The sequence below is a fragment of the Balaenoptera ricei genome, chromosome 20 (assembly GCF_028023285.1).
Source record: "Balaenoptera ricei isolate mBalRic1 chromosome 20, mBalRic1.hap2, whole genome shotgun sequence".
Classification (NCBI taxonomy): Eukaryota; Metazoa; Chordata; class Mammalia; order Artiodactyla; family Balaenopteridae; genus Balaenoptera; species Balaenoptera ricei.
The window spans coordinates 39,886,446-39,911,816 of NC_082658.1; the positions used below are offsets into that span (position 1 = coordinate 39,886,446).

The 25,371-nt window shown below is 37.4% G+C and overlaps 1 protein-coding gene across 4 annotated transcripts in view; it reads left to right on the plus strand.

Annotated features, from left to right (window-relative positions):
- Positions 1 to 5,204: 5,204 nt before the first annotated feature.
- INTS2 (integrator complex subunit 2) overlaps positions 5,205 to 25,371 on the plus strand; it is a 52,401-nt gene continuing 32,234 nt past the window's right edge. The window contains exons 1-12 of one of the 4 annotated variants that reach the window (XM_059907035.1): positions 5,205 to 5,284; positions 6,411 to 6,867; positions 7,708 to 7,846; positions 10,083 to 10,185; positions 11,029 to 11,142; positions 12,811 to 12,941; positions 13,187 to 13,360; positions 16,171 to 16,397; positions 18,090 to 18,215; positions 23,006 to 23,077; positions 23,166 to 23,280; positions 25,095 to 25,163. In XM_059907035.1, the coding sequence (XP_059763018.1) occupies positions 6,575 to 6,867; positions 7,708 to 7,846; positions 10,083 to 10,185; positions 11,029 to 11,142; positions 12,811 to 12,941; positions 13,187 to 13,360; positions 16,171 to 16,397; positions 18,090 to 18,215; positions 23,006 to 23,077; positions 23,166 to 23,280; positions 25,095 to 25,163 (1,563 nt within the window). In that variant the 5' untranslated portion in view covers positions 5,205 to 5,284; positions 6,411 to 6,574. Of the gene's footprint in view, positions 5,298 to 6,410; positions 6,868 to 7,707; positions 7,847 to 10,082; positions 10,186 to 11,028; positions 11,143 to 12,810; positions 12,942 to 13,186; positions 13,361 to 16,170; positions 16,398 to 18,089; positions 18,216 to 23,005; positions 23,078 to 23,165; positions 23,281 to 25,094; positions 25,164 to 25,371 lie in introns of all 4 variants that reach the window. The other 3 variants (XM_059907033.1, XM_059907036.1, XM_059907034.1) reach the window with 3 other exon arrangements.

Genomic DNA, 25,371 nt, shown 5'->3' on the forward strand with positions numbered 1-25,371 from the left:
AGGTGATTAGGTAAAAGAACCTTATCTGGGTGGACCACTGCAATATCCTCCTAACTTCGTCTCTCTACTTTCAGTATGTTCTTTACTTGGTAGCTTAAAACCCTTGATGGCTGCTTCTTGCTCTAAAGATAGATACCAAAAGTCTTAGATGATCTGTCCTCTGCCTACTTCTCCACAAGCCCCAGAATGGGCCTTTCTCCTGTGTTCTCCTAGCCTCCTAGGCATTTGAGTTCTTTGAAAGTCCCACGGTTATTCTTGCCCTTAAGGCCTCCCCCTAATTACCACGTATACCCTTGCCTCAGATCAGGGCCCCTTGTTATATACTCTTATTGTTATACTTATTGTAACACACTATATGGTGACTTCATAGTGTTTTTTGCAGTTTATAATTGATTGCCTCTGCTACCAAATGACTCCATGAGGGCAGAAATTTGGTCTATTTTGCATACAGTTCCAATGCAACACTTAGCATGTAGTAAGGCACTGTAATATTTTTCGTATAGACTTCTTGTAACATACCAGAAATTACAGAACTTAGCTTTAGTGTGAGTTTTGCAAATAATTTAAATGAAGTTACAAAATTTTAATTACTTGGAACTTTTTTCACATTAGTAGAAATAGTTTAGCATCACTGGATTAGGATTCTTGTACTCCTAGTTTTGCCACCTTCTTGCTTGTGACTTCAGACAAATCATTGAACCACTCGAAGTCTCAATTTGCTCATTTGTACATGAACTCAACCGTAACCATATCTTCCTAACCAGCTTCGTGAACCTCCAAGGAAACTGCAAAAAACACTTTGAAATTTTTAAAATACAAATGTGAGGGATGATTAATATAATACCTATGTTCTCTAGAAGAGTCAAATCCAGAATGAACTAAGGCTGGCAAGAGAAAAAAGATGCTTAATGGCAACAGCAAATATGTTTCTAGCAAGAGCAAGGATGGAAAAGATACAGAGTAAAGTATTTAGTACTCAAGCTTTATCTCCCTTCTGTCCCAAACTACCCCCACTAAAAAGATATCAGCTTAAAGGGTCTTCAGGCTCTAAAATGTAAAATAACATGATGGAGTTAAAATCTGAGACAGTTAACTGATTTAAAGGAGTCTCAAGTCTCCACACCCAAACGAATTACATCCTGAGTGCTGAAAAAACTTGCAGATATGAATTCAGAAACACTTTAAAAATGAAGGGTTCTGGAAGAGTGGAAATGTACAACTTGCCCAGTTTTTAAAGTTTAAAAAACTTATGTCCTAGAAACTACTAACAAATTTACTTGACTCTAGGAACAAGATCATCAGAAGCCAGGATAAAGCACTATTCGTTCAATAAACAAACGAATTGATTATCTACCCTAGTAATGAGATACAAACCTTTGACCTTAAGCCCTCAGTCTACTGAGAAACATATTTGTATAAACAGTTTGATAAGCCCTCTAAAGTGGTATGAATGACAATACAGTGCATATACAAGAGGGAATAGCTGAAATCAAGCTCATATTTTATTTTTACAGCATTGATAAACTGATCATGGAAATCCACATTCAGCAGGTTATTTAATAAGGTTTCATAATTCATGCTTGAATTAATTTAAAAAACCAATAGTAAGTGCCATACTGTGTGCCAAGGGCAAAGAAATAAATATGAATCCTGCCCTCAAAGTACTTACTTTCTGGTGAGAGGGACAGACTAAAAATTCTAACAATTACAGGGTAATATATGAAGTACTACGATGGAAAGAAGCAAAGGGTGGCTTGGGAGCACTGAAGAAGGGTACTTAAGTCTAATGAAGAGATAGGTGATTTGTCAGGAAAGGATTTCTTACAAGGGAACACTAGAGGTGACACTTGAAGGATACTTGGGGGTTACTACATACAGAGAATAAAAGGCATTCCACACAGAAGAAACACTAGGGGAGAAGACCCATGAATAACATGAAGGATTTGGGAAACAAGCAGTTCAAACTGACTAAAATGGAGGCACCATGGTGGGACATGGCAGAAGTCTAGGCTTAGAGAGGAGTCAGACCACAAAAAAACTGTCTTTTGAGTGCCACCTTAAAGAAAGTGAACTTTATCCCTAAGCAGGGAAGTGTTTTAGTAGTTGGGATGATTCATAATTGGTTGAACAATTATACCCAAAAAGGTTTGATTGGTGGAGCTATGTCAACTTGGAGGGATGTCCCTAATGTTATGCTACAGAACCTTGGCTGGACCCAATTGTACTCAACAATTTACCTATAAAACTAATGTAGATATGATATGTTTAGCCAAAGCAGATAGCCAGTATAAAAGAAGAGCCCAAAAGGTCTTGACAGGCAGAAACAATTGAAGAAATCTTGTAAAATAGACACACTGTTGAGGATAATTATAAAGAGTTCCATGTTGAGAAAACTGGAGCTAGATATCTCCTGAGATCCCTTTACTTTTGAAATTCCGTGATTCTATTTCCAAAGAACATTGGTGCTCCTTTAAATACCTAAGTCTTCTAATTTGTTGAAGCTCATTTACTGGGCAATAATTTACATAAAAGCACCTAGTATACCTGAAACACAGTAGATACTGTTTTTTTCTTTTTTTGTTTCTCTTTTTTTTTCTTCCCCTAGTCTGATTGACAAATAGTTCAAGTAGGAAAGAATAAATCAAAGTAAGCTAGTCAGAGGTGAATGTTCACTTCATCCAGGACTTAAAGTATAGGAACTATACAACATGTTTCATCAAATCTAAGACACCAGTAATTGCAAAACATTTTATGTACCACTAAGAAAAAAAAATGCTGTCAAGTACAACTTAACAACTATTAATTGTAAGATGTCCCAGTTTCAGAGATGTTAAAATGTGAATAAAAGTCATCATAGAATTGATGAAACATATCTTTTCATGAGGAGAAATGGTAATGAGCCTCAGTACCACATTGGTCTTAAAAAGGGATTATTTCCTCAAACATTTAATAACAAAAAGGTATGCCATAATTATATAAGATACTCTTTTGATAATCCTTTGGTAAGATACTCCTTTGATAATCAAAGGTTAATTTCTAGCATTATTTACCATTCTAGAAGTTACCGAATCTGCCTAAGTAAACATCTGATCTGCCAAGTCTAAAAATTGGTTTTAGTATAGTTAGGGAGTAGGCCTCAGAAGAAGCCGATCTAAAGCTCAAAAGCTCATGAATAAATCTTTTTTCATTAGGATTTCTGAGTTCTATAGAATGACTACAAAAATGATTTCACTGGCAAACATTACAATGTAGATTTGAAAGACTTTTGTTGACTAAGTGGATATGAGGGGGAGATGTTGGAGTCTAGGATGATTTCCAGGTTTCTAGCTTGAGCAACTCTGGGTGTTAGAAATATTCACTGAGATAAAAATTGGAAGAGAAAGGTACTTGGAGGAAGATAAGTATCAATACTCATCACCATTACACTCTAGATATCTCATTCAGGTAGGATGTGATTTGCTATTCTCTACAGATCAAGATGGATGTACATGTTGTATCTCCATTAGTGATTACAGGATCATAAACAGAATTGGAAGAGATCTTAAAAATCATTTAGTTGATATCCACCTCCTCCTCTCATTCATCCTCCAAACCAGTGTTTGAATTCCCTTCACTCTTGTAGAATGATCATCCAGGGAGAATGAAATTGCTTAACCTCTCACTCTCAATTCCCAGAACTGTAAAATGGAAATAATATTACCTCTCAGAGAATTAAATCAGATAACAGATACAAAGCACTAGTGCCTAGCAAGTGTTCAGTAAGTAGGTCCTTAATAGATTATCAGTTTAAAAAGTGACAATGTTGTACAGTTTGTAACCCATTGTGAAATTGATTGTGAAATCAATTTTAGTGTGCAGTGATCAGCAATTTGAAGAAGTGAAATAGAATACATAACATGTAATGTGTGTATTATTTCATAAAACGTTTGTTTCCATGTAAATGTGGATATACATGTGTATCTGTGCTCTGGGTCACAATGTGAAATGTATTACTGTGGGCCAGGTGGAAAAATGTTTGAGAAACACTGCAACACACATTTGTTCTTTTCTTCCTTTGCTGATTTTTCGTGTTGAAAGCAGACCTTATTTTTAAAGAGATTATCCCTTTGTCAAAGCTTTAGAAACTATTAAGTATGAAGTACTGTATCTCTGTAAAATATTTTTGTTTCAGCTCCTCGCATAATATCTGCTGAATAGAACGTGTTAAATACACATCGTTTGAATCAGGAACCAGAAATAATATAAAAATATATAGAGACTAGAGGTTCTCAATCTACTGGGTGATCAAAACTCCTTTGAGAAGTTGTTGCAAGTTTTGGACCCTCTTTCCAGAAGAACTGTCAAACACCCACAATTTTGCACGGATTCTAGAGAATTCCTTAAACTCCATCCATCGTCCTCTAAGGATCTATGATTCCTGAGAACCCGAAATGAAGATGTTTAATTTATGACTGTGTGTTGAGGTCGAGAGCAGAAGAAGGCTTGGGATTAGATTACGTTTTAAATTCACCAACAAATCCTAGGATTATAAAACTGGTGCTGAAAGGGCACCACAGTTCTATAGGCAGAGATGGAAAGAAATGTGTACAGTCTGGTTCTATTAGTGTTCTGGTCAAAGAATAGTGGGGGCAACTTTAACATTTTTTAAAAAATTATTTATTTTTGGCTGCCTTGGGTCTTCGTTGCTTCTCGCGGGCTTTCTCTAGTTGCAGCGTGCGGGGGCTATTCTTCGTTGCGGTGCGCCGGCTTCTCATTGCGGTGGCTTCTCTTGCTGCGGAGCACGGGCTCTAGGTGCGGGAGCTTTAGTAGTTGTGGCTCTTGGGCTCTAGAGCGCAGGCTCAGTAGTTGTGGCGCATGGGGCTTAATTGCTCCGCGGCATGTGGGATCTTCCCGGACCAGGACTCGAACCCGTGTCCCCTGCATTGGCAGGCGGATTCTTAACCACTGCGCCACCAGGGAAGTCCCAACTTTAACATTTCTTTTACATACGTTGTCATTTGAATGCCACGGGAGTCCTGTGATGATGAAACTGCAGTTCGGAGGGACTTAATGATTTATCTAAAAGGATTCAGCTGGTATGCTCCGGAGAAGAGACTGCAAACTGCACGATCCTACAACTCCCAGGGGGAAGTTGGGTAGAGCACACAGAGGCGGCGGAAGGGGTGGAGCCGCCCATGCGCGCCGTTGCATCATCGCCGACGTCTACAGGTTTCCTTTCGCGGCCACCCTTCTTTTCAGTCCAGTACGGTGGCCGACGGGAGCCAGACGCTGGGGATGAATGAAGGTGCTGTGTGCAGGTTGAAACAGTCTCCTCCGCTTTCCCCTCCCTTCAGTCCGGGCTGTGCCTTTGTGCGGTGTCCTCATCCAGCCCCCATCGCACCGCTGGCCCGATTGGTCCCGGCGACTGGGTTTTTGCTGCCCAGGTCGACTCAGGGCACAGCCAGGGCTGGGGAATCCGGATTATCGCCTAGGCCCAACTTCGGACCGCGCTCTAGATTTCTACCGCGTCCCGCCTCTAGTCCCGCCTCTAGGGCGCCGAATCCCCGTGGGGTCCCGGGAGGTTGGAGGGTAGATCTTAAGGTATGAAGCTTTCACTTCTCAGGCCTCAGAGCGTTTCGGGGTCCATGTCCGCAACCTGCCCGACTTTTCTCAGCCGGAGGGATTGGTTGGTTCTCGTTACGCCCGGGGCCAGACCTATGAGCACACAGGTCTTGGCGCCTCGGCTCTATCAGCCCGCCCCTCTTAAAAGGCCAGCTCCTTTTGCTTAAAAGCAAAACGTTTCTACCCAGCCCTCTGTTACTCACGTTTCTGCTAGTCTGTGGGTCTCAAAGGGGATGGCTTTGGCGACCTGCTACTTGCTTTTTCTGTTTCTGATGCTCTTGAAGACAGAGAAGTGCCCAAGTGGGACTCAGCTTTCTCCCACAGCTAATTGCACCTCCACAGCTGTTTTTTTGTTTGTTTGTTTGTTACTAGTAACACAGGGGATATAGAATAGTGTTAACGTCTCCAGGGCGTTGAATCTGTTGTAGCTTCTGACTAGTGAGGCGATTTACCAGTGCTTCCACCGACTCGTGGAGGGTGGGAAAGAGAAGCCTAATGGTTCTTCACATATGTTGGGTAGGCGTGTGAAAATAAAGAGGTACAAAAGAGGAGCGTCCTTAACTATGCTGTTCTTTTACTTGCATTGTGACACTCATAGGACTGGTACAGTGGAGAAAGTATTGGACTGGGATTTAGTAGATGAGGGTTCAGCCTTGGATTTTGCCACTGACTAGTAATACTCCTCTGGGCCTGTTACTTAATCTCTCTGGGTTTCATATTCCTTCTTTGCAAAGTGGGAGTCTTAGAACAGAAGGTCCCTAAGTCTGAAAGAGACATTAATATACTCTGTTTCCTTTCTCATTTTCCAGGTGGCAGTAGAAACATAGGGAGCCTTTAATTGTGCCAGGAATATTGCCAACATCGGGGCCTGTTAAAGAGAAACCACATTTTTCAGAGGTTTTAAAAAGAGGCACTCATACATGTGGAGTTATACCCCTACTTTTTTTTTTAACCACTAGGATCAACAGTGATAATGACCGAGTGTACAAGCCTTCAGTTTGTCAGTCCTTTTGCTTTTGAGGCAATGCAGAAGGTGGATGTTGTTCGTTTGGCATCTTTAAGTGATCCAGAATTAAGACTTCTCCTGCCCTGCTTGGTGCGGATGGCACTTTGTGCTCCTGCTGACCAGAGCCAAAGCTGGGCTCAGGATAAAAAACTCATCCTTCGTCTTCTCTCTGGAGTGGAAGCTGTCAATTCCATTGTTGCTTTGTTGTCTGTGGACTTTCATGCTTTAGAACAGGATGCCAGCAAAGAACAGCAGCTTAGGTAATGTAATACTGTATAATATGTGGATTGATTGGTATTTACTTGGATTTGCTTAAAAAGAGGGAATCAAATTTTTTTTGGAGATTTTAGGGCTTCTTATTGCAGTGCACTCTTCCAAATAAGAGAAGATTGGGAATCTGAACTTTGGAGAGCATTTTTTAAAGTTATTCTTTATTTATAATTAAAATTCTAGGGTCTTTTGAATTCCATATTATAAAATGTTGTGCTGAGAACTTTGGCTATACACACTGTTGTACTCAGGCTAAACTGATTAGGCCAATTACTCTCAGTGGGAAGGGGGTAGGGTAAGTTCTCCTAGAGTAGAAGGATTTATTGGAATCTCCTGAGAGGCTTTTATTTATTTATTTTTGGCTCTGCCACAGAGCATGCAGGATCTTAGTTCCCTGACCAGGGATCTTAGTTCCCCAACCAGGGTTCCTAGTTCCCCAACCAGGGCTGGAACCCCCGCCCCCTGCAGTGGAAGTGTGGAGTCTTAACCACTGGACCTCCAGGGAAGTCCTGTAGGAGGCTTGTTAAGCTTGTACTGAGTCCCCCAAATTCTGGACATTTGTTTTGTCCTTCCTCCCCCATTGTGGATCCAGTAGTGAGCCACTGTTGTTAATGGAAGTGGGTGTTAACTGTCAGTTGTAATGGAGTCTTTACACAGGTTGTGAATCTCTGAAATAGACAAACTAAATATTTCAGAAGTAACACATTCATGAAATATATGAAAAGAATTCATACATTCTTTTGTAGATTATTTCTATAAAAGATCATTTTTATGCTTTTATTTCTGTGCCAGTGTTCTCATAATTGTTTTACGCGTTTGTACTTTATTAGGCATAAACTTGGAGGAGGCAGTGGAGAGAGCATCCTGGTATCACAGCTGCAGCATGGACTGACTTTAGAGTTTGAACACAGTGATTCACCTCGTCGATTGCGTCTTGTGCTTAGTGAACTTTTGGCAATTATGAACAAGGTGCGTCTATTTTAATCACAGCTCAAAATATGCATGACTTGATGTCTACACATAGAAGGTACAAACAGGCAAGAAGGCAGGCAGGTTGCATCCTCTCGTACACATATTTCTATTTGTTATGTAAGTGTCTTCCTTTCAAAGGCTTGAAAGGATATTAAATGCCTGCTTTTAAAGGCTGTTTCTAATTACTGTTTTCTCTAATTTATGCCTATTCTGCATTCTCTATCATAAGGTTTTTTTCCGTATGGAGTCCATTCAACGGCTTCTTGATATTTAGAAAGATATATAGCTCAAGACTTGTATAAATGACAAAATTTGAAAATATCTCTATAGGATATAATTTCTCCCGTAAAATGTTGTGAAATATGTACGTGATTCCTAAAAAATGTGTGAGATTCCTTTAGATACTGATTGAATTATGTACCTCATACGTAACGGTGACTGGGGAATATCAAAGCTGAATTGAACGTGGGATATTTGGCTAGCTTCACTCACTAGATGACTGAATTGTTCCTGTATACTAAAGAAGGCTATTCAACCTCTCATCTCAGCAAAATGATAGGTTACTTTCTTTCTTTCTTTCTTTTATTTTTTAATTTAAAAAAATTTTTTATTTTATTTTTATTTATTTATTTTTGGTTGCATTGGGTCTTCGTTGCTGCACGGGCTTTCTCTAGTTGCGGCGAGCGGGGGCTACTCTTCGCTGCGGTGTGTGGGCTTCTCATTGCGGTGGTTTCTCTTGCTGCAGAGCACGGGCTCTAGGCACGTGGGCTCAGTAGTTGTGGCTCGGGGCTCTAGAGCACAGGCTCAGTAGTTGTGGCACACGGGCTTAGTTGCTCTGCGGCATGTGGGATCTTCCCGGAGCAGGGCTCGAACCCGTGTCCCCCTGCATTGGCAGGCAGATTCTTAACCACTGTGCCACCAGGGAAGTCCCTATTTATTTATTTTTATTGAAGATTTGCAATGTTATATTAGTTTCGGGTGTACATAGGTTACTTTAGGTCATGGACTTTTGGGTGATAATGGTTAATTGAAACTCTGAATTTTAAATTTGTGAATGTTAGGAGTTACCATACAGAGAACTAAATTTGATTTTCATATTAAGATGTCTTATATAAGATTGGGCCCAGAGTTTGAGAAGCAAATGTTTTTTACTTTGAGAATCTCAAGGTTAGTTAATTTATGATAAATAAAGTTTAGTTTTATCAATTGTGGACCAAAAAAACTTAAATTCTGTTTCCAAAGAAAATACTGATGGGGGGGCAGATTTAGTTAGTTCTAGATAGTTTTTAAGATGTGTTACAAATCTTAATTTTTTTTTCTATTACAAAGTTATTTACTTCAGCTCTTTTCTACTATACTGATAATCTTTAATTTTTTCTTTTTCTTTTTCTTTTATTTTTGATTTTCCTTGTTTTTTTGGCCACACCATGTGGCTTTCAGGCTCTTAGTTCTGACCAGGGATCGAACCTGGGCCATCAGCAGTGAAAGCACAGAGTCCTTACCACTGAACCGCCAGGGAATTCTTGACAGTCTTTAATTTTAACTAATATTTTCCTACATCTTTTTCTTAATACTGTACTTGATGCCTCTAATGAAATAAGTGACCTGCCTCCTCTGAGAGGTTTCCAGTTTTTCAGTTCAGCACCCTTCAGTATATGGGAAATGTAGCAATGAAACGTCTGTAGGAAATTTTCAGAAAAGCTGGTTGGTACTTTTGATGACCTAAATTTTTATTCTTTGTTTTTCCCACACTTCATTTAGAACATGAATTTATAGCTAATTTTCAGAAAAGTTAATTGGTACTTTTGTTGACCTAAATTTTTATTCTTTGTTTTTCCCATACTTCAGTTAGAACATGAATTTATAGCTGTTATATTGCTTTAAGTTTACAGTTTTTTAGCTTTTTTTTGAACTACAACTTATGTAGGTAGCATTCTTAGTTCATTTCTTTGGCTTGTCTTATCTTTAATTCCAGATGTCTCCAAATATTTGTATAGATATAAATTATCAAGACTCATATTGCATGTCTGGAATAATAATGTGACTTGACTAATTGTGGTTAAATTGGTACAAATTCATCCAGTACTGCATATTCTACTGTAGTATATTAATGACTTATTAAGAGACATGGTCGGTAAGCTCAAAAAATAATTACAAAAATAGTAAGGGATCTAATTCATTACCTGAAATTAAGAGAGTTCGTCATTTCTTTTTTCTTTCTTTTTTTTTAAAGGTATCTGAGTCCAGTGGAGAATTTTTTTTCAAGTCATCTGAGCTATTTGAGAGTCCAGTCTATTTGGAGGAAGCTGCAGATGTACTTTGTATTTTACAAGCAGGTACAAATGAGTGCTAAGATAAATTTCAGATACAGTTTCTTGTTAAATGATACTGTGTAACTTCTTAACCTGGAGTGTTGTGCTATTTTAAGGTTCACCTAATTAAGAATGTACCTTAAAAGTTTAGGTCAAAAATGACTAATAGTAGGACAATGATTAAGTAAATTATATTATTTCCATAGTATAGCATACTGTACAGCCATTAAAATGGTGTATTTGAAGAAATTTAATCATTTTGGAAAATGTTCACAATATGTTAAATGAAAAAAGCAAGTGGCAAAATGGTAAGTAGAATATAATCCCAGTTTTGTTAAAAGTAATACCCATAGGGGTATTAAAATAAAATCTTTCAAATTATTAACTTTGAGTGATGGGATTAGAGCTGATTTTATTTTTATTCTTTGCACGTTTTGTATTTTCTGGACTCTTTATAATAGGTATGCATGATCAGAATTAAAAGATAGAGGACATAAAAACGCAGAGAAAATTGTCATGAAAGTAACTCTTTTGACCGACACTGTCCGCCACAGCGATGACAGCGTTCCGTTTCGTGCTGTCTAGTACAGTAGCCACCAGCCACGTGTGGTTATGGAGTACTTGAAATGTGGCTAGTGTGACTGAGGAATGAAACTATTTTTAATTTAATTTAATTTAATTTTAATTTAAATAGTCACATGTGGCTCGTGGCTATCCTACTGGACAATTCAGCTCTAGACTATGAAAAGAAAGTACTTTAATTTAAATTACTTTTAAATGACATTGGTGAAATGTCAAAAGATGTTTAATGTATAATATAATGAAATATCACTCTTTAGTAGTAACCTTGATTTTGTTTTCTTATAGAGCTCCCATCCCTGCTTCCTATAGTTGATGTAGCTGAAGCCTTGCTCCATGTTAGAAATGGTGCCTGGTTCTTGTGTCTGTTGGTGGCCAATGTTCCTGATAGTTTTAATGAAGGTAAATGTAATTTAAAAATGGGATATTGAAGAGATTTGCTTGGGCATGTACAGGACCTATGTTTTTTTTAAAAATAAATTTATTTATTTATTTATTTATTTATTTATTTATTTATTTTTGGCTGCATTGGGTCTTCTTTGCTGTGTGCAGGCTTTCTCTAGTTGCTGCAGGTGGGGGCTACTCTTCGTTGTGGTGCGCGGACTTCTCATTGCGGTGGCTTCTTTTGTTGTGGAGCACGGGCTCTAGGCTTGCGGCCTTCAGTAGTTGTGGCTCGCAGGCTCAGTAGCTGTGGCCCGTGGTCTCTAGAGCACAGGCTCAGTAGCTGTGGCACACGGGCTTAGTCGCTCCTCAGCATGTGGGATCTTACCGGACCAGGGCTCGAACCCGTGTCCCCTGCATTGGCAGGCGGATTCTTAACGACTGCGCCACCAGGGAAGTCCCTAGGACCTATTTTTTGAGCTAAGAAGAAACACTTATAGGGTTTTATTTGAGATTTTATTTTTTGAAAACTTATTAGTGCATATTTATTGTAGAAATGCTGAGTTTAGAGAATTCAAAATTGTTTTGAGGTTACAGATTTAAGTACAATGAGTATGCAGCAAAATTTTTTTTTTTTTTTGGCCATTCGTTACCAGTGCTATAATAGGGAAGTAAAAAATACTAAAGAAATAGAATATATAATCCCTGTGTTCAGTGAACAAAGGGGAGAGAACATATATCTGTGAAATAGCCAAAGAGCAATACGAGATATATGTAATCAGAAATACCAGCAATCAGACCTTTGGTTTTTAGCCTTAATGCTGTCAGCTTGCAGAAAAGTATAGGGTAGAAATTGAGAAAAATCAACTGAAATTTTCACCACTATTTCAAACTGCTAGGGACTGAAGATTGTTGTTTGGGTCTGAGTGATATAAAAATTACATTTATTGAGCAAGGTAATTCGTGAATTGAGAGTCAAGCAGAAAAAGGTGCTGGATCTGGTGGGCGTAATTTCTAACCTTGTCACTCACTCTTTGTGTGATCTCCATCAAGATACTTAACTTCTCATTTGAAAAATGGAGGTATTGATGATATTTCCCTTTTGTTTCTAAGAGATTTACTGAATATTACATGATAGGTTTAGGTTGACCTTTCAGCTCTTTAAAGATGTCATTCTGTTGTCTATGGTAATTTTTATCTTTATTCCTCTATACATGTTCCTTTTTTTCCTCTGGCTACTTTTATTTGTTTATTTTTTTTAATCCCTTCTGGCTACTTTTAAGATTTTCTCTTTATCACTGGTTTTCAGGGATTTGATTATGATGTGTCTTGGTATGATTTTCTTAGTGTTTATCCTGCTTGGGGTTTATTGAACTTCTGGGTTTATAGTTTTCATCAAGTTTGGAAAAATTTCTTCAAATATATATATTTGTCTTTCATTCTCTTTTTCTGAGACATTACAAGTATGTTTGACTATTTGATGTTCCACAGGTCACAGTTCATTTTTTTGAGTTTCTTTTCACTCTTGGCTTTATTTTGATCAGTTTCTATTGCTATGTTTTCAAGTTTCCTGATCCTTTTCTTCTGTAGTGTCTAATCTGCATAAATGAGCGATTCTCAAGGCTGAAAAAATTGTTTCTGATATCCTACTTACAAAGCTTAAAGTAATAGAGCCTATTAAATGTTCAGTTTGTAGGGGCCTGATCAAAAATGGAGAACGACAAGATGAAGAGAGTCTTGGAGGAAGGCGGAGGACGGATGCCTTACGCTTCTTATGTAAAATGAATCCTTCTCAGGCCCTGAAGGTCCGAGGCATGGTGGTAAGAGATCTTATTATTTTTCTGAGACAAAAGCCTTTATATTAGGACCAGGAACTCTTCTCAAGGTGGTTTTAGAATATTATAGAGATTTGGAATTATAGTTATAGACTGGATGTATTACCTTCCTCTCTGGGTTTTTATGTTTTGTGTTATGTCCTCCCCTAAATTTTAGATGCTTTAGATTCTCTCATCCTGGCCCTTTTCCTTATGATATTGAATTCAGTTTGTTTTCTTTGCTCTGTTAGGTGGAAGAATGCCACTTGCCAGGTCTTGGAGTGGCTTTGACCTTGGATCATACTAAAAATGAAGCTAGTGAAGACGGAGTGAGTGACTTGGTTTGTTTTGTTAGTGGTTTGCTTCTTGGAACAAATGCGAAAGTCCGGACTTGGTTTGGAACTTTTATCCGAAATGGACAGCAGGTGAGGGAGAAATATGTGTATAGACCAAGGATCAGGCTATTTTAGTAGTTAGTAAGAGAGGAAGAAACACTTTTAGAATGATGTCATTAAGCCCGTGGTTCTCAAACTTCTTAGTCTCAGGGCCTCCTAACATTTAAAATAAATCATTGAGGACTCCAAAGAGCTTTTGTATAGGCTTTTTTTTTTTTTTTTTTTTTAATTTATTTATTTTTGGCTGCGTTGGGTCTTTGTTGCTGCGTGCGGGCTTTCTCTAGTTGCGGTGAGTGGGGGCTACTCTTCGCTGCGGTGTGTGGGCTTCTTATTGCTTTGGCTTCTCTTGCTGCAGAGCACGGGCTCTAGGTGCATGGGCTTCAGTAGTTGTAGCATGTGGGCTCAGTAGTTGTGGCTTGCGGGCTCTAGATCGCAGGCTCAGTAGTTGTGGCGCAGAGGCTTAGTTGTTCCACAGCATGTGGGATCTTCCCGGACCAGGACTCGAACCCGTGTCACCTGCATTGGCAGGAGGATTCTTAACCACTGTGCCACCAGGGAAGTCCCTGTATAGGCTTTTATCTATTGATATTTACCATACTAGAAATGAAAACTGCAGTGTTTGAAATATTTATTTATAATTCATTTAAAAATAACAATAATAATCTCATTAAATATGACTATAACATATTTTTTTAATGAAAAATAACCATATTTTCCAAAACAAAAATTTACTGAAAAGAGTGGTATCATTGTGCATTTTTGCAAGTCTCTTTATGTCTGGCCTTTGGAAAAACTGCACTGTATACTTGTGGGAAAATGAGTAAAAAAGGTCTATAATGTTAAGGAAATATTTTTGACCTTCTGGGCCCCCAAAAGAGTATTTTGGTAATCTCCAGGTTTCTGGGTCAGCTACATGAGAACTGCTACATTAGGTTGCTACATTAGGTCATCAATACAAGTTGTTATTGTAGTCTGTAATTTTAATGTGTGTGTGTATATTATTATTATTATTATATTATTGTGGTAAAATATACATAATGTAAAACTTACCATTTGAATCATTTTTAAGTGTACAGTTCAGTGACATTAAGTACATTTACAATGTTGTGCAACCATCATCACTATTCATTTTCAGAACTTTTTCATCATCCCAAACAGAAACTCTGTACCCATTAACCAGTAATTTCCCATTCCCCTTTCCTCCCAGCTCCTGGTAATCTCTTTTCTACTTTCTGTTTCTATGAATTTGCCCATTCTAGGTACCTCGTATAAGTGGTATTTCTCTTTTTGAGTTTGGCTTATTTTCCGTAGCATAATGTTTATTTTATTTTATTTTTGGCTGTGTTGGGTCTTTGTTGCTGTGCGTGGGCTTCCTTTAGTTGCGGCGAGCGGGGGCTACTCTTCATTGTGGTGTGCAGGCTTCTCATTGCGATGGCTTCTCCTGTTGCAGAGCATGGGCTCTAGGCGCACGGGCTTCAGTAGTTGCGGCGCGTGGGCTTAGTTGCTCCACGGCATGTGGGATCTTCCTGGACCAGGGCTCGAACCCGTGTCCCCTGCTTTGGCAGGCGGATTCTTAACCACTGCGCCTCCAGGGAAGTCCCTAGCATATGTTTTTAAGGTCCATGCATGTTGTGGCATGTGTCAGAATTTCCTTCCTTTCTAAGGCTAATATTTTATTGTATGTATCTACTACATTTATCCGTCCATCTATTGATGAATATATATTATATTTTGCAACAGTTTTTAACTTGCAAAATACTGTACTTTTTCAAAAAGCATCTCATGGTAACTCTGTGAATAGAGTCCTGTCCCTACAAAGAAACTAATGCATAATGGTTTTTAACTTGTTGAGGTCAGTAAGCTTGACAGTAACGTGTACTGCTTAGATCCTTCTTCAGTCTATTTTTTTTATGCCATGAATTCACCATACTTTTCTGTATCCAAGTTTTACTTTACTTCTAGCCCATTTGAAAACTAATTTTAAACTTTGCTTTCGAAAAGGAAGTGAATATTTCTAGTATTCCTTCTATATGTCAGGCACTGTGCTAAGCACTTGGTATGATCCTCTTGTTTGTAATTGTTCTTTGTGTGCAATAAACTTTTCTTATTTGAACCTTATATCATTAATAAAACAGGCTTACCATATTTTACTTTGAAACACTCTAAAAATAATAACTAACTTTTGCCTAGTCCTTTACAGTTTAGAACTGCTTTCATATTTATTATCTTTGTTCATTCATTCATCTATTTAACAAATATTGAATGCTTGCTGTATGTCAGGCACAATATGTCAGGCCCTGCTGAGTAAGAGATGACTGGATGTTATCCCTGCCTGAAGAACTGGGGGGTGGTAGACTTGTAAACTAATTACAGCACTCCTGGGAGTTAAATATTATTAATAAGATATTCATCTCCTTGTCATTTAACGCAAGGGGTTCAGAGAGGTTAACTTATATGCCTAAAAGTACATAATCAATTAATAGCAGAGCTGTTGTTTCCACCCAAGCCCTTGTGTCTTCACAATCTGGGCACTTTGTACATATGACTCCACTAGTCATTCTGTATTTGAAAGCATCATTTACATGATATTTTACATTGCAAATTGTTATTAATTTAGTATTTTCTGTACAACCAGTCCAAATTAGGGTGAGTAGAGTATTTGTCAAATCCACTGAATTTGCTCGATGGATTAAAATGAGATTCTGCAGTTATGATAGCCTCAGCCTCCTCAAATGGATCAGTTTCAAGTGTTTAAGTGGAGAGCTTTGTTTGAACTTCCTTCTGACTTAGTAAGTGCTCCATGCTTTCTTCCTTTTGTGGCCCATATTTTTCCCTTACAGAGAAAAAGAGAGACCAGTAGTTCTGTCCTTTGGCAAATGAGAAGGCAGCTTCTTCTGGAGTTGATGGGCATTCTTCCCACAGTAAGAAGTACCCGCATTGTGGAAGAAGCTGATGTGGAGATGGAGCCCAATGTGTCTGTGTATTCGGGGCTGAAAGAAGAGCATGTTGTGAAAGCCAGTGCACTCTTACGTCTGTACTGTGCTTTGATGGGGATCGCTGGACTCAAGTATTCAATAATTTGATATTTTACCTTTTTGTCATTTTACTTTCTTATTTCTAATCCCAAGAAAGTGAGCCACAGGCCTTTTATTCAGAGGATTTGGGTTTTCTATTGGGCTTAGGTAGTGAGCTCGCCTATATCAAGAATGAAGACCTAAGGCAAACATTCGTAGCTGGGATGTATCCATCTATTTTGGTCTGATTGTAAATAGAATTATGTAAATGTGGGAGGAGCGAGAGCAGTTTAAGAAACCTGTGACTTTACCACAGCTTGACATGACTGTCATGAGTGATGTGTGAGTTATTCTTTGCCTAGCCCATGCAGCTAGTTGAAGTAAACATGTTCTGTGTTTCCTTTTACAACTGAGATCATAGATTGTTTAAAATTGATATGATGTGATTATTAAGCATGAGCTTTCTTAGTCACTGGACTACATCCTTTTGAATACTGTCCTCAACTGTTATACATATAGTCCTCACTTTGCACGTCTCTGTTAACATGAGTTTCAGTTACCACACTTCAGTTAAATAACACTGCTCCCTCAACAACTAATGTATCAGTTACCATGATACATTAACCAAATTATTGTATAAAGTACAAACTTTGCTGAGAGCTTTTTAAGCCACATATCACTGTGTAAATAAAAGAGGCACATCGTGAGCAGTGACCAATCACATCATTTCTTTTAAAATCTTTCAGTAACTAGTCAATGCACAACTATTACTCAGTTCATGAACAGACAGCAAAGTGAGTAGTAGTGTCATCTCCTTGTCTCTCAGTGAATAAACCCATGTGGTATTTTACAGAAATGGATAATTGAAAGAGGGAATTGGCCAATAAAAATGAAAATGTAGCAAAGAAACAAAGTAGTTAACACTGGAAGTGACATTTGAGCCAAGCGTAAATAGAAGAAATAGCTGACTGTGAGAATGTTGACAGCGCTGCCGTTTGAGAGACCCTAGATACGTAGCCAGGTGACCTTAGTGAAGGCGAACTTGAGGAAAGTCATTGTGACAAAAAAGATGAAGACCCAGAGGACTGATGCTGGCAAAAATATTCACATTAAAGGAACTCTCAGATATTTCATGACTGGAAGTACAAAGGATAAAATGTTGGAAGCTGATCCAAACTTAGAAGGGGGTATGATAGTTCATCAAGGCTTAGAGAAGATGCTCACTCCATATTATAAGTTATACAATGAGAAGGTGGCAAGGGCTGTTCAAACTACTCTTGATAAATCTTTTACAAAGAAAACACTTTAATTCCCAATGTTTCTAATATATCCAATTATAAAATGCTATATAAATATTAGTTTTACTATTTAAAAAAATTTCCCTATGCATTGTAACCAACAGAGTTTTTAATGTCCTGACAAAAATTTTAAAAGTCGTGGAACAGTTGTAATTTTCCCCATTGATTATTAAGATCTTGATGCAGTTTCAGCTTGCATCGTTATTTTTATGGTCCCACACGACTGTGCAAAGTGAGGACTACCTGTATTTGTGTCTGAGGAAAAACACTGGTTGTGAATTCAAAAGTTTTGCTTTTGACATCTTAAGATATTAAAGATTTTATAAATAGTGAGGTACATTATAAAGCTCAAGATTTGTATCTGAAAGGTTAAACTGTTGAGAAGTCCCTTCTTCTTCCTTCTCTCAACTGAAAATAGTAAAACCTAATAATGTATTCCTTTTTTAGACCAACTGAGGAAGAAGCTGAGCAATTACTGCAGTTGATGACAAGCCGTCCTCCTGCCACACCAGCTGGGGTTCGCTTTGTTTCACTTTCCTTTTGTATGCTACTGGCCTTTTCTACACTTGTCAGGTACCCAACTATATAATTGTACTATTTTCTCAAGGTCTGCTTTTGTTTATTTATTAAAACACATGTATAAAATTAATTAGGAGCTTACTACAAAATGGTTTAAGATAGGGACATTGGTATTATCATTTAATAAAAGGATATCAGGGCTTCCCTGGTGGCGCAGTGGTTGAGAATCTGCCTGCCAATGCAGGGCACACGGGTTCGAGCCCTGGTCTGGGAGGATCCCACATTCCACGGAGCAACTGGGCCCGTGAGCCACAATTACTGAGCCTGCGCGTCTGGAGGCTGTGCTCCGCAACAAGAGAGGCCGCGATAGTGAGAGGCCCGTGCACCATGATGAAGAGTGGCCCCCGCTTGCCATAACTAGAGAAAGCCCTCACACAGAAACGAAGACCCAACACAGCCATAAATAAATAAATAAATAATTAATTAATTAAAAAGAATTAAATCTTAAAAAAAATAATAATAAAAAATAAAAAAATAAAAGGATATCAGTAGCATCTCCTGTATGCCAGTTATTTTATTTATCTTTATCAAAGTTTCATGTACACATTGTTTAAAGGAGTCAAAATAGTTCTTCAAGATTTGAGGCAAATAGTAGTCCTTATTCCCCCCTCTCCCTGTTTCCCCTTCCCTAGAGGCAGCTTCTTTCAGTTCTTTTAGCTGATTCTTTTGGTTTTTACTACCACATCTTTATTAACATGTTTGTATTCACTACATCCTGATTGTTCGCTTTAGGAGTATTTGTTGACTTCCCACTATGAGAATGAGGAATTAGTTCTCTCTTTTCTCTCTGTCAACATATCTACACATCCTTTCTATCTTCCCATTCTCCCAGTACAGTTATTATGATTTTGCTTTGACCAATACATAGTTGTTTATGTTACACTACTGGGAGCTCAACCAAGCAGTAGATGATTACTTTTCTTTTGCAAAACTTGTTTCTCCATTAATAATTATCCTGTGTTTTTGTTCTTTGTTTTTCACTTGCTCTGTATTTTATGTGCTTACGTTAATGCAATCTCAAACTCTCTGCCAATCTAAACCTCCTCTCAAGATGTTCAGACTCATTAGATATTCTGCCAGTTTCATTTTCTTGAGGAAATCTCTCCTGGAACATTTTGACCTCCTATCTGAACTGGTTACCTCTGCACCTGATACATAGCTCTCATCCGGGAATTGCTCTTCACTATTATTTTGGGGACTTGCTTCAGCTCTCCTTTGTTGGGTCTTCTGTTTCCTGCATCTTATGTCTCCATCTTTTTACTTTTTTCTTTTATTTATTTGTTTAGTTATTTATTTGGCTGTGCCGGGTTTTAGTTGAGGCACTTGGGATCTTCCTTGTGGCATGCGGGATCTTTAGTTGCAGCACATGGGATCTTTAGTTGTGGCATGTGAGATCTTTTAGTTGCAGCATGTGGGATCTTTTATTTGCAGCATGTGGGATCTAGTTCCCTGACCAGGGATCGAACCGGGCCCCCTGCATTGGAGCGTGGAGTCTTAACCACCGGATTACCAGGGAAGTCCCTCCATCTTTTTTCATTTGCTCCCTCATTTTGCTTCTTTAGAATGGGTATGTGAGAGGTAAATTATTTTAAGACTGGGTATTTCTGAAATGTCTTTATTCTGCTTTGACACTTGATTGATAGTTTGATGGGGTATAGAATTCTAAGTTGGAAATAATTCCCTTTGAGAATTTTGAAAGTCTTGCCCTATTGTCTTCTAACTTCCAGTGTTACTGTTGAGAAATCTGATGACATTCTGATTCCTGGTCCTTTTTGTGGCTTGTTCTTTTTAAATGTGGAGTCATGTAGGATTAGCCTTTTGTCCCTAGGGTTTTGAAATTTCTGGATGATATGCTTTTGTATGGGTCTGTTTTGTCTTTCATCTTAGGCTTTTTTTTTTTTTTTTGGCCACCCCACATGGCTTGTGGGATCTTAGTTCCCCGACCAGGGGTCGAACCTGGGGCCCTGGCAGTGAGAGCTCTGAGTCGTAACCACTGGACCTCCAGGGAATGCCCTCATCCTAGGTATTTAGTTAGCCCTTTTAACCTGGGAACTCACAGTGTTCAGTTCTAGGAAATTTTCTTGAACTAATTTGTTGGTAATGTCCACCACATGGGTTTTCTCTGTTTGAAACCTCCTCTTATTTGGATATTGGACTTCCTGAAATTATCATCTTACTTTCTTACTCTTTCTTATTTTCCTTATCTTTGTCTTGTTCTGCATTTTAAAAAACAGCTTTATTGAAACACAATTTACATACCATAAAATTCACCCATTTTAAAGTGTACAACTTACATTGCCTCCTGAATAAAAAAAAAAGTGTACAATTTAATAGTTTTTAGTATATTTACAAAATCATGCAACCATTACCACAATCTAATTTTAGAATATTTCAGTCACCTCAAAAAGATACTGCCTATACTGCCTTTTAGGATTTGTTCTCAACCTTGTCCTCTAATCCTATTTAGTTTTTAATTTCTAAGAGCTCTTTTTTATTCTGATCGTTTCTTTTTTATAGTGTCTACTGCTTCATCGTGGCATGGTTTCTCTGATATTAATCATAATGATTGAAGGGGTTTTATTTGTTCTGTTTCTTTTCTCTAAGTTTCTTTTTTTCTGCCTTTTTTTGTTCTCAATTTTTCAAGTTAGAAGCTTTTTTTCAGAGGTTTGGTAATTCTTGATTGTTCATATTTAAGAGTGGGAAACTAAAAAGCAGGTTAGAACTTCTGAATGCGTAGATGGGAAACTCTTGGGCTTTTCAGAGTCTTAGAGAAGACTATTGTCTTGCTTGGGGAGTGGAGGCCTAACAGGAGATCCATAAGCAAAGTTATAAATAAAGTGAGGGTTAAGGGCTGGGAGATCTCAGACTGCAGTATAATCATTCACACAATTCTACTTTCAGAAAGGTGCTCTAGATATCCCTGATTGTCCGTCAGTTCAGAGACACCCTCTTTTACCATATCCAGAGAATAAATCTCTGGTCTCCTCTCTACTGGGGGATGGGTATTCATCTAGTTGTGTAGAATGGAGGTGATTTGGAGGTCTACTGCTCATATAGACTGTCTATATTTAGTCTCTGTCTTCATTCTCACTCCCAGAACTGCCTGGAGCTGTCAGTTTCTGAGGCCTTTGGGGATTCTGTGGTATAAGTGGTAGATTGGTTTTCCCACCTGTCAGTTTAGTATTCTGCTTTCTCGGGTCTGCTAAGTCAGTTATCACTCATCCGTATTGGCTCTGGCTTCCAATATTTTGTGTTGTTGTCCCTCATCATCATCCTATGCATTTATGCCTTTTAAGAAAATCCCTTTAATGTAGTTTGAATTGTGTGTTTCAGGAAGGTATGAAATTAAGTACGTGAAATGAAGTACTTTCTTTTCTCTTTACCTGAAGTAATTTCTTTCTTTTTTTTAAAATTTATTTTATTAAAGTATAGTTGATTTACAATGTTGTGTTAGTTTCTGGTATATAGCAAAGTGATTCAGTTATATATATATATATATATAAAACCTGAAGTAATTTCTAAGCATTGTCTCTAATCCTCATTACTTCTGTAAGGTGGGTATTTTTATCTTTATATTATAGGTAGGAGAGCTGAAGTTCAAAAAGATTATTTAAATTTCTTGTTCAGGGTCACACTAACAGTGATTAGCAGAGATGGGATTCCCACTCAGATCTGGCAGGCTCTAAAGGCTGTAATCTTTCTACTACGTAACACTGTCTTTTATTAGTGGAATGACTTAGGTGTGGTTGAGAATGACCTTTTTAATTTTCTTAGCTTTGGGTAGCAGGCTTTGTAGTTGCTTTTTGTTTTACCTGTTTACACTGCAATGAAGTAGAAGAAGATCAATGAAAATTATTTTTACAAATCAAAATTATTCCCTTTAAACAAGTCATTCTTGTTGGTGTGTTTTTATAACCATTTTTCATATCTGATGAGCCCCTGGCTGTTTCTTTTTACTTTTTGAATAGTGATCACTTTTTTCTCTGTAATTTTGAGTTCTGCTCAAAATGCTTCTATGAACTAAATTTCATTTTCCAGGTAGAAGATGGTCTGAGTTATTACTGTCCTTGTACTCAGTTTGTGACTTTTTGATGATTAAGTTTTAACACTAGATTTTTTTCTATATGGAATAAGTATCAGCTATCCTAACATTTTATTTTTTTTTTTAATTTTTAATTTAATTTATTTATTTATTTATTTTTATTTTTTTGGCTGTGCTGGGTCTTCGTTTCTGTGCGTGGGCTTTCTCCAGTTGTGGCAAGTGGGGGCCACTCTTCATCGCGGTGCGCGGGCCTCATACTGTCGCGGCCTCTCTTGTTGCGGAGCACAGGCTCCAGACGCGCAGGCTCAGTAGTTGTGGCCCACGGGCCCAGCCGCTCCGCGGCATGTGGGATCTTCCCAGACCAGGGCCCGAACCCGTGTCCCCTGCATTGGCAGGCAGACTCTCAACCACTGCGCCGCCAGGGAAGCCCATATCCTAACATTTTAGTCCCAAAGGACCTTTGTTTTTCCAAGGAATGTGAGGACGTTTACTCTCTCCAACCTTCAAATGCAGTAACTGAGACTTTGAGAGGGTTTGACTATTCATATTCATAGAGAAAAGTAAAGGTTCTCATTCTTCTTCTGTAGAACTGCTTCATATCTCAATGACAATTAATGGCCAATTCAACAAGCCATTATTTTGAGGAAAAATAATTTCTACCAAAAATAATTCCAGAATGATATTTTATTCTTATGCTAGTATATCTGACTTAAACCAGTGACTTCTGATATGTTTTATATAGTACGCCTGAACAGGAGCAGCTAATGGTAGTGTGGCTAAGTTGGATGATAAAAGAAGAAGCTTATTTTGAGAGGTAAGATGACTTTTTTGTTTCAGTTAGCTGAGTAAGTTTTTCTTATCCCTTTCTTTGGAAATTCATATTTTCTTTTCTGTTTCAACAGTACTTCAGGCGTGTCTGCTTCTTTTGGGGAGATGTTATTATTGGTTGCTATGTACTTTCATAGCAACCAACTTAGTGCTATCATTGACTTGGTCTGTTCTACTTTGGGGATGAAGGTAATTTCCTTTTTTCTTCTTTCTGAAGATGGTGTTTCTAAGCTGGACATTTTCTTGTAATGTTAAGTAAATAGATGGTTTTCATTTTGAAATAATTTTAGTTGTTTAATAGTTTGAAACTATCAAGAGCTCTTAGAAAAAAATACATTATGAAAACACTATTCACAAGAATAATAGAAGTTCTATGTAGAAAGCTTAGAAAACACAATAAAGAAGGGAAAGATGTAATTCCATGTTCAGAGATATCAGGTACTGTTAATAGTCTGGTATCTGTTCTTTCTTTAAATTGATATACATATTTTGTAATTTTAATGAACTTACCAATATATGATAAGCACTTCCTCATATCCATAAATATTCTAATACAATATAATTTTTAATGGCTGCATTGTAGTTCATCATATGGACCGATCATGATATTCTTAATGGATCTTTTCTTATTTGCCATGTAGATTTTCCAGTTTCTGAATAATGCTTAGATGAATATCCTTATGTATGTAAATATATGCACAGGCACTCATAAATGCATATCTTCAAACACTTTTTGGATTATTAGGATGAAGTTCTAGAAAGCAGTACTAAGTAAAAGTATGGTGATGTTAAGCTGTTTAATGTGTATTGCCATAGTATCTTCCAGAGAGATTATACCAGTTTAACTGTTCTTATTAGTGAATGAGAGTGCCTATTTTCCTAAACTCTCACCATCACTGGGCATTACCATTCTTTTTAATCTTTGCAAATATGGTGAAAAATCGTCTTACTTATTTTGCATTTCTTTGATTACTAGTGAAACTATGGTTATTATTATTATTTTTTATAGTTACAGTTTATATAGAGGTTTTTTTGGGTAGTTTTAAAAAATCTATGTGTTTTAGCTGGTTTATATCTTTTGTGAAAGACTTGTTGATGTCCCAGTTTTTCTATAGGGATTTGTATTGATTTATTTTTCCTTTTACTGATTCAGAAGGGCTCTTTATATGTAAATGATATGCTGTTATGCCTTATATAGCATATTGGGTTGGCCAAAAATTTCCTTTGGGTTTTCCTATAACATCTTATGGAAAAACCCAAAGGAACTTTTTGGCCAACCCAATATTTCATTGATTTCAAGACATATTTTACCCAATATTGAAACTGGGATTCATTTTACAGTTGATGTGTAATGTTAATGTGGTAGTGTTTCACCTCTTTTTTTCTTGAAAAGCTACTATTAAATCTGTGGTGCATCTTATAATCCTTATTGTCTTTAAAAGTGGAGAAGTACAATATAATATGTCGCAGTTGATTTTTCCCAGTCTTTTTTGCCATGTGAAAATTATTATTTTCTATGTGTGTAATATATTAAGTATTTCTTTTGTGGTTCTTACTTTGTTTTTCTGCTTAGAAATGTTTTTCTTTCCTTAGGTTTATAGAAACGGTCACCTATATTTTCTTTTAGTGTTTTTGCGGCCTCATGTTTTAAATTTAAATTTTTAATACATTTGGAGTTGATTTTGGGTATGGTGTCATGTGCAAATCTTTATAGGTATTATCCAGAAAGATAGCTATCCTACCTCCTTTTATTGAATAATCCACTTCTTCCCACTGACTTGAAATGCCAATAATGGTATATTTACTAAGTACTTTTATATGTTGGTTCAGTTTCTGAGGAAAACCACACTTTAACGTTGGGTTTGAGAAGCTACTTCTGAAATAGAGTATTTGAACATTAATTTTATATATCACAGTCATTTTAGATAATAAATTTACCAGAGAAAATTGTGCTTTATATATTTTATTTTCACATGCCGTTGAAATTCTTTTGGTTGTTTTAGATTGTAATTAAGCCAAGCTCCTTGAGCAGGATGAAGACTATCTTCACACAGGAAATTTTTACTGAGCAGGTACTTCTTTTAACTTTATTCTTAGGTACTTCTTTAACTTTCTTTTACAACATTCTTTGGGGAAAAACTTGTATGTTTCAGTTTAGGAGCATTATATAGTTTTTAAATTCCTTTTTAGTTTCCAGTGATGATTTATTTAATTTTAGAAACTTTTGTAAAGAATAATCCTATTTAAAATTTACTTTTAAAGCTATTTACTATATACAAA